The 13,605-nt window shown below is 32.8% G+C and overlaps 1 protein-coding gene and 2 long non-coding RNA genes across 4 annotated transcripts; 1 reads left to right on the forward strand and 2 right to left on the reverse strand.

The window, feature by feature from the left end:
• Positions 1 to 216: 216 nt before the first annotated feature.
• Positions 217 to 1,367, forward strand: LOC131001189 (uncharacterized). Of its 2 annotated transcripts, XR_009093875.1 has the most exons (3): positions 217 to 457; positions 777 to 857; positions 1,072 to 1,367. It is a non-coding gene; the product is annotated as an uncharacterized LOC131001189 (long non-coding RNA). The 2 variants fall into 2 exon arrangements; XR_009093874.1 differs by lacking the exon at positions 777 to 857.
• Positions 1,368 to 1,420: 53 nt separating this feature from the next.
• On the reverse strand, positions 1,421 to 2,177 carry LOC130998098 (probable protein phosphatase 2C 22; the record flags this gene model as incomplete). Its single annotated transcript, XM_057923532.1, has 1 exon — positions 1,421 to 2,177. A coding segment is annotated over one exon (588 nt), but the record flags the coding sequence as incomplete, so codon positions are not given.
• A 4,773-nt stretch (positions 2,178 to 6,950) lies between these two features.
• Positions 6,951 to 10,601, reverse strand: LOC131001190 (uncharacterized). The gene is made up of 4 exons (XR_009093876.1): positions 10,466 to 10,601; positions 8,923 to 8,975; positions 8,495 to 8,622; positions 6,951 to 7,562 (listed from the first exon to the last, which is right to left on the reverse strand). It is a non-coding gene; the product is annotated as an uncharacterized LOC131001190 (long non-coding RNA).
• Positions 10,602 to 13,605: the final 3,004 nt, after the last annotated feature.

Raw genomic sequence — 13,605 nt, forward strand, 5'->3', positions numbered from 1 at the left:
TAAAATGTTACAATGTCGTTTGCATAACCGAATAGTGTCAATTATAGGCAATGTCATTTGTATAATCGAATAGTGTAATTTACACGATTTTAGTCAGGATGCAGGTTTGGATAAAGATGCAGGTCAGGATCTAGATGCAGGGTCAACTCGGTTGCATGGTACACCCGATTGTACCCAAGTTTTTGTGAAGAGCATATAAGCCCCCCACCCCCCAGTTCGGATCCTCTGTCCCAATTTCCTGTCCCACTTCGTGTCCCCAAAGCAAAACTACAGCGTTTTGATTTAAATCAATTATCTTTTCTTTTGTTAACATTCCCACCGATCGGCTCGGCTGGTTGAAGCCGCAAATCATCTTCTTCTTCTTCTTTCCTTCTCCATCTAAATCTCCTCTATTCTCTCTTGGAAAATTTCTCCCTCCACCGAAAAATGGGAATTTCATATTCTGAATTTCTTCAAGGTAAAACTATTCGATTGTGCCAAAGAATTCACGAGATTTAGCTATGGGTTTCTTTTATTTTCTATAGTTCTTCGTGAATTCTTAATTAACAGAGTCTGGTGGATTGGTTTGAATAACAGAGTGTTGTGATTGACTATAATTTTTTGTTGTGATTTTTCTGGCTCAAGTCAAGGATTGGTTTCTTCAGCCCCCTTTCTATGTATTTTTTGTGTTATTGTGATTCTTGATTAAATGAGAATTATTGTTGTGTTCCTGAAAATTCCTTGTTTGTTAATCGAAAATTCTAATGGCTGCCAAAGTATGTAAATTTGTCTAACAGTTGGTGGATATGAGATAACCGACCGTTTTGATATTGAGACTCCCATGACTGGTCGAGAAGTGCAACGTCTTACCTGCAAAAGTATGTAAAAATAATAAACGCAAACTGGATTCTTTCAATTGATAATGAAACAATCAAGTTATATATGATTTCGATTTTTTATTTATTTATGTTCTTTTGAATCAAATTAATTTTAGTATATGATTTGGATGGACTTGTTTCTTGATTTATGTGATACTACATTTGGATAGATCAAATTAATTTTTGTTGTATATATGATCTGTTGTTTTTTCAGATTTTTAGTCTACCGAGAGACTTGTTGACTGCTCAACATATTTGCAACTTGGGAACATGAAACATTTTTGGCTGAAAAATAAAGGAAGGAAAAGAGAAGGAAGGACATGGATATGTTGAAGGCTGTTGAGGCTTATCTTCACGCAAATTCTGATGCTTGAAAGCTCCATACATAAAGCTCTATATATGTTGTTTTATCTTGGTTTGTTGTTCATTTTAAGTTAGCATTGGACCTTGTAGGGTGTGAGTTGTAAGCAGTTGTGATTTTCTATTCAAATAAAAGAGTGTTTCTTTGTAGTATCTTTTTTGTCTTGTGCAGGTATAAAGTTGTTGGATTTGTCTTTGAAAAATGCCAAAAAGTTTGTTAATTCGTGTCTTGAATATATATACTAGGAAAAAGAAAAGTTTGATGTCAGTAGCCGCATATGTTACAGTTGAAATTACATCTTCTCTCAACAACAATCAAGAATGATGGTAAATAAAGAAAAAGATGAAGTGAGGAAGATGCCATCCAAAATCTCAAATATCTAAGTCATCCAAGAAGCTTTGCAGCTCCTTCAACCCTTCGGTGGAGATGCTCTGATGCACTCTTCCGCGAGGAACGACCAGATTGGGCGGTGGCTCCGGCTGGATACAGACCACGACCACGGATAAATTATCCCCGCTCCTCTGCTTCAGAGCCTTGTCGACAAGATCCTTGCTGCACATCAATGGGTCATTGTGTTCCTGGAGTCTTCTACGGGCAAAATCCAACGCGTTCTGGCTCAGGAACACGTCCCACAGGCTGTCACACCCTATGACGAGAAACTCGTCTTCCTTGGTGAGCCTCGTGGTCATGAGATCAGGCTCCAATGTAAGTGGTCCGCCATCACCACCTTTCAGCCCTTCCATGTGCCAGTCGCCCAATGCACGAGCAACGTTGAGCAGCCCGTTGAGATGCCCATCGTATACATAACCTCCCGAGGCTTCTATACGACGCAGCTCCCTCAAGCAAACGGGTTTATGATCTCTCGACATCTCAATTGCTTTGCCCCTTCGACACAGCATTGCTCTGCAGTCTCCAGCATTCGCCACCACCAGTGAGCATATACTAGCAATTGCAAGATTATGTTAATTTCTCTAAGGAATTTTCCATCTCTAACAAAGTCACTACAAGCTGCAAAGTATGCAACCAACACTATTTACTATTGCAATTTTAATAACTGATAGAGGAGGAAAGAGATGAGATCAGCTAAAGAAAAGAACAGAGATGAACAGGGAAGCAACATCTAGAGATCAGTTTTGAACAAAAATCTCAAAATTTGTTTCAGCATGAAAAATGCAGCAGTCAGCAAGCGTGTAAAGTAGCAGAACAATAACTTGTTAATTTATATATAAAAAATCAATCTTAATTTACTGCCAATTTACAGTTGAAACGAATTTCACAAACATTATTAATTTAACCAATGATTAAATGGATGTGATATTTGCCAGTTTTCAGTTCATCATCTTGATGTGAAAATTTTCAATATTCAGTTCAAATTGATAGAACATATGATCTTATTTATTTATACACCATCTCACGTATGTATATCGCCAGACTTCATATCCTAACAGTATTTTCACTCAATCAAGAATCACATTAACGCAAAAATACATAGAAAATGGGCAGAAGAAATAATTTATGTATAGATCAAGAGCCAGTGTACTTAGTTAAGAACTCACATAAAAGAAAACTCACCTGTCGTCTTCAAGGTAAAATGTTCGATTGCATCGAAAATGGATGTCGTGATGTTCTTTACTCTAAATCGGTTCTTCTGGAAAAAGAAAATTAATAAAAATCGAGCATGAAAGCTTTGTGGAGAAGAAGAAGAAAAGAATGAAGCAAGAGAAAGATTGATTTTGAATATTCATTACCAAATCCCGTGCAGAATATGAAATTCCCATTTTTCGGTGGAGGGAGAAATTTTCCAAGAGAGAATAGAGGAGATTTAGATGGAGAAGGAAAGAAGAAGAAGAAGAAGATGACTCGCGGCTTCAACCAGCCGAGCCGATCTGTGGGAGTGTTAACAAAAGAAAAGATAGTTAATTTAAATCAAAACGCTGTAGTTTTGCTTTGGGGACAGGAAATTGGGACAGAGGATCCGAACTGCCCCCAAAATAAGTTTCTTGCCTCAACTTATTTTCTCATTATCTTATAAGTCAATACTCATTTTACAAAAATAACTCAATTATAATTTTTTTTATTTTTATCACTCTCTAACAAAGATTTTCTCATTCTAACTAAAAATTCACTCTCTAATTTATAAGTTCAATTATACACACTTTGATAATTTATAAACTCTTAATAAACTATATCTTGTAAGCTATGAAAACTTTTAATTATAAATTTCAAGAGCATATAAGTTCTTTAAAATAAGTTCCAAACATCTTTCTTTGTCAATCAACCAAGCCGCATCTCACGCCCTCATGCCGTAATTGTGCACTGACACGGAAACTTATTATAAATCTTACTCTAATTCAATTTGTTTTTCATTCTAAATTATTTGCTGCTGTTGAATTTGTGTGCAAGCAATTCAAAAGAAAGTGGAACCATATAAAGGAAGGCATATGGTAGTTCTTTATTGACGGATTGTGGTTGGATATACTACTATTAATCCCATAATCAATCGTCAAACCTTGTCTAAATTGAACCTTACTTAGCAATATAATTATGCGGAGATGCTATACCATATATCAATTCAAGTACAAACCCAAAATTTAAAATAATAATGGGAAGGGCCCTCCATTCATACTTTAATAGAATTTGATGTAACAACCCCCTCAAACAAAAAAACAAAAAAATGATGTAACAAATTATGGGTTTCTCGAGAGGAACCTAGCAACAAATACCAAATCTAGAAAGATATGCAATCATAGATGTAATGCATGTTGGAGTTTGTTGAAATAACTCGATTCAAATTAAATGCATTGGTAATATTTATGCAGATTCCTCTATAATTAGAAAAAATTAATGCATGCATGTGATATGCCTACTTTAAATTTAATACATATCTTTCCTTCGCAAACAATAATGTTTGTGTGTTTCATATAAAATCGATTAGGTGGTAGATCCTCACATATAATTCCTTAAATAAAAGTTATCAGAGCACCCGTGGAGCACACACATCACTTGGCTCGCACGGGTGGCTCGAGTCAGCTGCAACGATGAACCAGCCGATGCAGGGTGCTCTTTGACGCGAGGCGAGGCTCGTCCACTCAAAAAATGTGATGCGTATATTACACACGCCTTATTAAAAAAAAGTTGAAAGCATAAGACAACAACGATCAACAACGAAACATCTTTCTTTATTTTCATTTTCATTTGTTCCGAAACATCTTCCTAATCCATTTTTAAAAAGAATTCCACTAACTATTATCATTACAATTCTTACATATTTACACCAATTGCCACAAATGAATTCACCATTTTTCGTTTTAATTAGTCCAATAGTCACTATTATTTTTTATATCATTCCTTTTTTCTAATTTATGGGACCCCTTCTCCATTCATTAGGGCTGGTAACCTGTCCAATTTGGTTTTAATTGAATCGGTTTACCGATTAACCGGAACCGAATAAGAGACATTTTGGTAATCGATAATCGAACCGGTTAATACTTTGGTTAATCGAATCGGACCGGTTAATCAGTTAACCCTATTAACCGATTAACACACTAATTTCTGAATTTATTCAAAAAATCGGTTAATTCGGTTAATGGAATTAACCGAATTCGGTTAATTCAGTTAATTCGGTTAATTGAGGCAGATTATGAAATTTAAAAAAAAAATCAAATTTTTAGGATGTGAGCAGAGCAGTAGGATTCAAACTCTTGACCTTTGGAAGAAAGGATGAGGTCTTATCCACTATACCAACTCATGACTTGTGATTATTTAAGATTTTTGAAAATTTAATATAATAAAATATAAATTAATTAATTTAATGAATTTAAACCGGTTAACTAAAAATATAATAATCGAACCGAATCGGTAAAAATCGATTATCGGGATAACTGATGTTTACTGGTTCGGTTCCGATTTTAATAATCGACACCGGTTTATCAGCCCTATCATTCATCAAATACATAACTAATTTTTATTAAAATTTATGACGTCATCCCTTATGAAAAAGTTTCAAGGGCCACATGAAGTATTTAATTAATTATATATTTTATAAATCAAAATGGGCTTGGATAATTAACTGATTGTTAGTATATTGGTATTGGACATGAATGGATAGTCAAACTATTTTTTAAAACATGTACGGACATTAACCGATAGGTTTATGTGACCTTTAATTTAATTTTTCATATTTTTTATTTATTCTATTCATTTATTAATGTTTATTTTAGAATTATTGTCACCTAATACGAATTTTAGATCTATTTTGATTTTTTTCACGAACTTTGAAAGTTGTCAAAAAATACACGAATTTTGGCTCATTTTATTTTCGGGTACGTTATGGCCAAAAAATACACGAATTTTGAAAAAAGCCGTAATTTTCACCTGAATTTTTAATTAAACCAAAATAAATACATGAATTTATATTTTTGTTGCAGTTTTCACCCGAATTTGACTTTCGGCGAAATTAGAGCTTAGTTGATAGTCGTAAATTCACATGATGTTGGTCTAACTTCTAATGATGTGGGGTATTTAGAAACTCGGAGGTATAAGAAAACAAAAATTAATATATGTGACTTAATTTCAACTGTCAACTAAGCTCTAATTCTGTTGAGAGTTAAATTTAAGTTAAAATTGCAACAAAAATATAAATTCATATTTTTTTTGTTTGGCTTAATTGAAAGTAAAGGTGAAAATTGACTTTTTTTCAAAGTTCGTGTATTTTTTTTGCCATAATTCCATTTATTTTTTCCAACGAAATATATTGTTATCAAAAAATGATTCAAATAATTCCGTTATAATTAACAATTAATACCGCTTCACTTGAGATTAGACATTGGAAAGTTTCTCAATCACATGATCATGTGATGAATATTTCACGTCATTAATTGGACCAAAAAATAATAATTACAATTATACAATTGGGCGATAGGTAATCATTAGTAGTGCCACCGGACCGAAAACCGGCGGTTCCGAGCCGACAGGAGCATGAACCTAAACTAGCCCGCCTAGTTCAAGGGCAGGTTTTCGGACCCTGAATCGCTGATTCTGGTCGGGCCGAAAATCGGCGGTTTCCGGACCTTTCCTTTTTTTTTTAAATTCTTTTTTATGAAATTAAATGATTTGTGATTAAATTTCAAAAATTTTACTTAACTTAAAAATCGTAAATAATATAATAACTTACAAACAAGTCATGTGACAATCAAAATAATTCTTATATAGTTATATTATATGTGTGGAAATTTATAATAAGTTATAAACATAAAAAACATGTAATATTTTTTATGTCATCTTTTTAAATTAAATGACTTGTGTTGAAAATTTATAAACATGACGATTAATATATTTTTGAAATAATATTTTTTATTTCATCTTAAATACACTTGTGACTTGTGTCATGTTAGTTAAATAATAGTATTTTTTATGTCATATTTTTAAATTTATAACAAGTTATAAACTTGACAATCAAAAAATATTTTTAAATTAAATGACTTATGATGAAAATTTATAAATATGACATTTAATATATTTTTTGAAATGATATTTTTTATGCTATCTTTTTATGTCATCTTAAATAATACTTGTGAATTGTGTCATGTTAAATAATATTTTTTATGTCATATTTTTAAATTCATAACAAGTTATAAACTTGACAATCAAAAAATATTTTTAAATTAAATGACTTGTATTGAAAATTGAAATACAATAAAAGAAAAATAATTATAACACATTGACAATCAAAATAATGCATAAAAATGGATATCTTTATTGAATTTATTCTATGTACAAAAAAAATATTACAAGTCAAGGATACAAATTACAATCTTCAAAATTGAATAAGTAAACTAACTAATACTAACTAAATAACTAATTCACTATAATAAGTTCGAAAGAAAGTTGTCTAAAAGGGGGAAAAATAATAATAATTAAGGGCTTGAGCTCAATTTTAATATAAATATTAAAATTGAGTGGCCTACGTATCTTTATTGAATAATGAAGAATCAAAATTCACGTAGTTCTCTTACCTTAACTTACCTAATCGTAGTCCTCCTCGGCCTCAGATCGTTCGGACTCGGTGAATTCATCGTTTGGGCTCTCGTTGGCTTGATCCCATTGATTCTCTTGAGCTCGCAACTCGACTTTGAACCAATCATCAAGCAACATGGTGGCCTCCATGTTTCGAGGATCCATGTTGCTTCTTCTTTCGTCCAAGACAAGCCCACCAACGCTAAATGCTTGCTCGATGGAGACCGTGGAGGCTGGGATCGCGAGTAACTCCTTGGTCATGGTGGCGAGTATGGGATATTCCCTCTCGTGCGTGGACCACCATCTCAAGACGTCAAATTGTTGACCACCTACATTTTTGAAAGCAAATGTACTAGACAAATATATATGTAACTCATTAGTAGTATAGCTCCTTTGTGTATGCATAAATGAATAAGCGGCTTGAGCCCATTCGTTTTGATCTTCCTAAAGTTGAGGAGCCATATTGACCTTGTGAACTACTAGTACCACTTGAAGAGTATGAGGGATTTGCAAGCATATATTTTTGTTCATAGTCATTAAACAAGGTCCTAATTGTGTTATCTATTCTAAGTTTAATATCATCTAATGCGGGAAGGTACCATTCTAGCACTTCATTATTTGCTAATCTTTTATCATAAATATCCCTAAAGGTACCATAATAAATTTCTAACATGCGATAAGCACTGCCAATTTTCATTGTAGGATCTAAAATCTTAGCAACTAAAAAAACATCGGGAATTTCAAGAAAATATTTAAGCCACTTAAGGATAATTTGATATGATACATCCTTCAAATCGGTTTTTTTATAACAATTATTTAAAGCAATGCCAATATACATGCAATGTTCTAAAACTTTCATATTAGTGCAATAATAAACACCGGATAAATCCGTAGTAGCATTTTGAAAAACCTTTAAAAGTTGAAATAAACTACCACATCTTTTCCAATAAGACGGCAATAAAAGCAAGTTAGCCTCGGGAGTTGATCTAAAAAAATCACATAAATGATTAATATGTTCCATGGTAGATGTAAGCATGTCAAATGTTGAATTCCAACGTGCAGAAACCTCTTTAACAAAATTCGTATATCGAATTTTTTTAACACGACAATATTTTTGCCATTTTTTTACCAATATTAGCTTTTCTATGCAAAATATTAACGGCTTGTCTAATGGGATCAACAACATCATTAATAAGAGAATAAACATCTTGTACACATCTATTTAAAATATGACAAATACATCGAGCATGAAAATACCTACCATTAAAATAGGGTGAGCATGCGGCAACTAACTCGGGAATGGAGACGGTGTTGGCGGGTGCATTATCAAATCCAACATGAAAATATCTTATTTAACAAGTGATGCTCATTGCTCCGTCTTTTGATCTACTGCCAAATAGAACAAACCATTAATATTAGAAATTTATCTATAGAAAAAAAAAATTGGTAAATACAAAACTGAAATTGATTAAGAATTTCGCATATGTACTCCATGGAGTCAGTTTTTGTTGTTAAATTCTAATGATTTGAGGTTTATTCTATTACTTTGTCAAAGTTCTTTAAGATCTTAACAAAATCAAGCATGTCAATTCCTGAAACAAGAAAACGTGTATTTTTAAACTTTATTTTAGCAAAAAAGAATGTAAAAGTAGAAACAAACTCAAGAGATATGTCAAGAGATGATTATACCTATAAGTTTGCTGATATTAATTGCAACATGCCTCATTTGCAAAAAATTGGTCCTATAAATCACACAGTCACAACCAGAATCTGGCCGAACACCGACGGAATATTCCGTCGGTAAGAATCAAAATTCCGTCGGTAAATGGAGATACCGACGGATTACCGACGGATTTTACCCGTCGTGAAAACGCTCGTCGGTAAATGATTTACCGACGGATCTTTTCTGTCCGTCGGTGGATACCGACGGATTACCGACGGACATCGCCGTCGGTAAGTCTCCGGCGCCGGCGTTGGCCGTGGTAGGTGGCGCGTTTACCGACGGATTACCGACGGAAAATTCCGTCGGTAAATTAATTATTATTTTTAAATTTTAAATTTTAATTTTTAATTTTTAATTTTTTTTTTTTTTTAACCTATGTTCGTATTCTACAAGTATTTCATATTTCTAATGTATTTTGAACTTAATTGCATATGATTTGGCCAACTTCCCAGTGGGTCACCCATCTTACTAGTGCTCTGAGTCAAGCACGCTTAACCTGGAAGTTTCTTTCGAGTGGTCGCCAGTAGAGAACACGCGTATTATTGATATAACTAGCACCTATTAATTCATTTAAACTCTATTTCAATATACAATATCATTTATTCATAATCTTAGAATATGTCGAGATGATATCTAAGACTTGTGGTGCCGGCAAAAAAATGACGGTAAATATATGATCGAATTTAAGATAATAAAAAAAATTAATATTATCGTTTATTAAAAAGAGAAAAATAATTTTAACAATATTTTTAATAATTTAAAAATAATAATAATATAGAAAATCAATTTAAAATAATTTAAAATAAAAAAATAAATAATAAAAAAATAAGAAATAAAAAATAAAAAAAATAAAATAATAAAAAAATAATTTACCGACGGACTTTATCCGTCGGTAATAATTTTTAAAATAATTAAAAATAAATAAAATGAATAAAAAAATAAAAAAAAACAATAAAAATAAAAATAATAATATTTATTGAAATTACCGACGGAATATTCCGTCGGTAATCCGTCGGTAAAACATAAAAATAATTATTAAATTCGAAATTACCCAATTTTCCGACGGAGTTTAATCCGTCGGTAGAGATTCCGTCGGTATTCCGTCGGTAAAAAATAAAAATAATTATTAAAATCGAAAATACCCAATTTACCGACGGATATTGTCCGTCGGTCGTGATTCCGTCGGTAGTCCGTCGGTATTTTCATCGGAAATAGATGCCGCCTCCGGCGATGTTGCCGGATGACGGTCCGTCGGTGATCCGTCGGTAGATACCGACGGAAAATAGTCCGTCGGTGATATCCGTCGGTGTTCGACCAATTTTCTTGTAGTGAGTATTCATAACAAATACGAAGTCAGGAGACAATTTGAAACATATACAAACAAAAGAGAATTCAAATAAACTAAAAAAAAATACTCCATGTCAGAGAGTCTATATATAATAAGGCACGTTTTCAACTTTCATATGTAGACAAAAGAAAAAAAGGTTCTTAAAAATAAAAAGCATGCACCTGTAACTTGACTTTCCTCTCTTCCTTGCGCTGTGCCAACGCAACATAAAGAGGCTTGCTAATTATCATTTCATCTTAATCAATATTAAGTATGAATGACAAATGTAGAATGCAATGAGTATGTGGTCAGTATGCAAATAAATAATGAGGGTAAGCTGAACAAAATGTAAGTACAGAACAATTTTATGTGGTTTTGAGAACACTTCTACGTCCACGGTTCTAGTTAATAGGAGAATCCACTATAATCGGATTTCTTGTTTTTAAGTTACAAGTCAGCCGATCAACTAATTACATTAAAGCTTATCCACGGGTTATGCAATCGTGACCGTTAAAGCAATTTGTTCGATTGCGTCCAAATGCACTTTTCAGTTTTCAAGACTACAAATTTGTACCTCACCGCCTTCAGGATGTGGCGATGTGAGACGAGGGCCTGAGATGGCATCCCTGGTCTCGACAACAGATTTTTTTTTTGGGGGCATTCAATACATTTTAGACATTTTTTTACTAGAATACAAATATAACAATAATAATAACAACATTTTCATAGATAATATAGTTCAAAACATTTACTAAATTTTTTTTGGGGGCATTTTAGACATTTTTTACTAGAATACAAATATAATAATAATAATAATAATAACAATATTTTCATAGATAATATAGTTCAAAACATTTACTAAAATTTTTTTTGGGGGCATTCAATACATTTTAGACATTTTTTACTAGAATACAAATATAATAATAATAATAACAACATTGTCATAGATAATATAGTTCAAAACATTTACTAAATTTTTTTGGGGGGCATTTTAGACATTTTTTACTAGAATACAAATATAATAATAATAATAACAATATTTTCATAGATAATATAGTTCAAAACATTTACTAAAATTTTTTTTGGGGGCATTCAATACACTTTAGACATTTTTTACTAAAATACAAATATAATAATAATAATAATAATAATAACAACATTTTCATAGATAATATAGTTCAAAACATTTACTAAATTTTTTTTGGGGGCATTCAATACATTTTAGACATTTTTTTACTAAAATACAAATATAATAATAATAATAATAATAACAACATTTTTAGACATATTATTAAAAAAAAAAAAAAATTCAAAATTTGGGGGGGCTCGCCCCCCTGGCTACGCCCCTGCTGATGAGTATATATACAACATTCACCATAATATCATATCCAAACAATTTTAATGTTGGAGAACTCTTCATTGTGTATAAACGAGCTCACATGTTAGGAATATGATTGTTTTGATAGCTTCATACAAAAAAAAAAAAAAAGAAAAAAAAAGTAAACTAATTTTTGAAAACGGATAACAACAAGATTTTTAAAGAGGGAATGAGTGATGGGTAAAGATAGAAAAGTACAAGTTCTTTATTTTTTTTAAAAAAAGGTGATTATGAGTCCATCCCTGAAATTATTGCTTTGCTGTTTTAGTGATTCTCTTCTCAAAATAATAAAGAAATTATCCTTGAATCAATGTAATGAAAAAGAACCATTTTTCTATTTGTTTGTCTTGCCAGATAGAAAAAAATGTGACCCTCTTTTTTCTTGTAGCGTACAACTGAGGCTAAGTTTATTTCGTTAAAAATTGAAAGCTCAATTAATATGTTAATTAGGCCCAAATTTTTATTGGAATTTTATTAATATCCGTCCCGCTCAACTCTTAATTGGGGCCCACGCAGATCAAAGAAATTTAGTATAAATCTTACTCTAATTTAATTTGTTTTTCATTCTAAATGATAAACTGCTGTGCAAGCAATTCAAATGAAATTGGAACCATAAAATAAATGCAGACATATGGAAACATAACATTGCTGATAATAATATATACATTAGAATTAGATAAGCAAGCTAGTAAGCAGTAGCGGATACAATAATAAAGAAAAGAAGACAAGATAAGCAAGCTAGTAAGCAGCAGCGGATACAATAACAAAGAAAAAAAGATAAGGCTAGTTGACATTGAGGTACCGTCGGCGACGCGGCCTTATTAATAAAGAAATCTTAGTGTAATTGAATTTGTTTTTCATTCTAAATGAAAGGCTCGTGGGTGTTTCTGTACACCACTCCCCGCCGGGTGAAGTTTTGACAAGGAAGAAGTAAGGGCTACCAGTGCCCGCGTCGTTCGAGAGTACCCCGAACTTGCAAATTCGAGGATAAAATAATAAAAACAAAATAAAATACAAGCTGGCTGGTAGTTAAGGTTGAGCTAGGTAGTCCTCTACCGTCAGCTTCCTGGGCAGCTAGCGCAGTCGGCGGCGTGAACGAGGCTCCTAGCCCAAAAAGAATGGGCTGCCTGTGCCTGCGTCACTATAGGAGGCCACGTATCCAAATGGCCCGCCGCAGCCGTTAAACTCACTACCAACATCATTTTCTTGTTTTTTACTCCCTCCGTCCGCGATATCGTTTCCACATTGTGGATGGCACGGGTTTTAAGAAAAGTGGTGGATTGTAGTGGATATGTAGTGAGTGGAGTTTGGGTCCCACTATTGTTGTGAGTGGAAGTTTGTGGACCCTACTTCTATAAATGGAAGTGGAAACGATATCGCGGACGGACCGAAATGGCAAATGTGGAAACGATATCGCGGACGGAGGGAGTATTTTTCTTTTTGAAAGAATAAAAGCAATCGAGAGGTGGCTTGTGTCTGAGTTTTTCAAAGGTTATTTATAGAGGAAATAAGAAGGTGGGTTTACCAATTAATGCCGGTGAAGCTTCTTACGCGACCCCAAAATTTACGCCACTAATAATTTTCGCTCTATATACGTACATTTGCGTTATATGTGCATATATACCTCCGTTTGTGTGTGTTAATATGCTGACGGCATTAGGTCTGTTGACACATCTTTCTTACTTATCATTTGCACAGTACGTAAATCGTATTAATTAATTTTCTTGTAAATGAATAGCAGTAATATAAAGGTAAATTGAGATGAAAAGATACCTCTAATCGAAATTAAAGTTGTCATGCATATGTTGGATATACATAAATACATACTCCCTCGGTCCCTCCGTCCCTGAAATAACTTTTTTTTTTTGGTACGTCCCCAAATAACTTTTTATTTCTTTCTTTTCATTTTTGGACAACTATCTCACAACTAATAATACTTTATTT

The sequence above is a fragment of the Salvia miltiorrhiza genome, chromosome 8 (genome assembly GCF_028751815.1).
Source record: "Salvia miltiorrhiza cultivar Shanhuang (shh) chromosome 8, IMPLAD_Smil_shh, whole genome shotgun sequence".
In the NCBI taxonomy this organism is placed as follows: Eukaryota; Viridiplantae; Streptophyta; class Magnoliopsida; order Lamiales; family Lamiaceae; genus Salvia; species Salvia miltiorrhiza.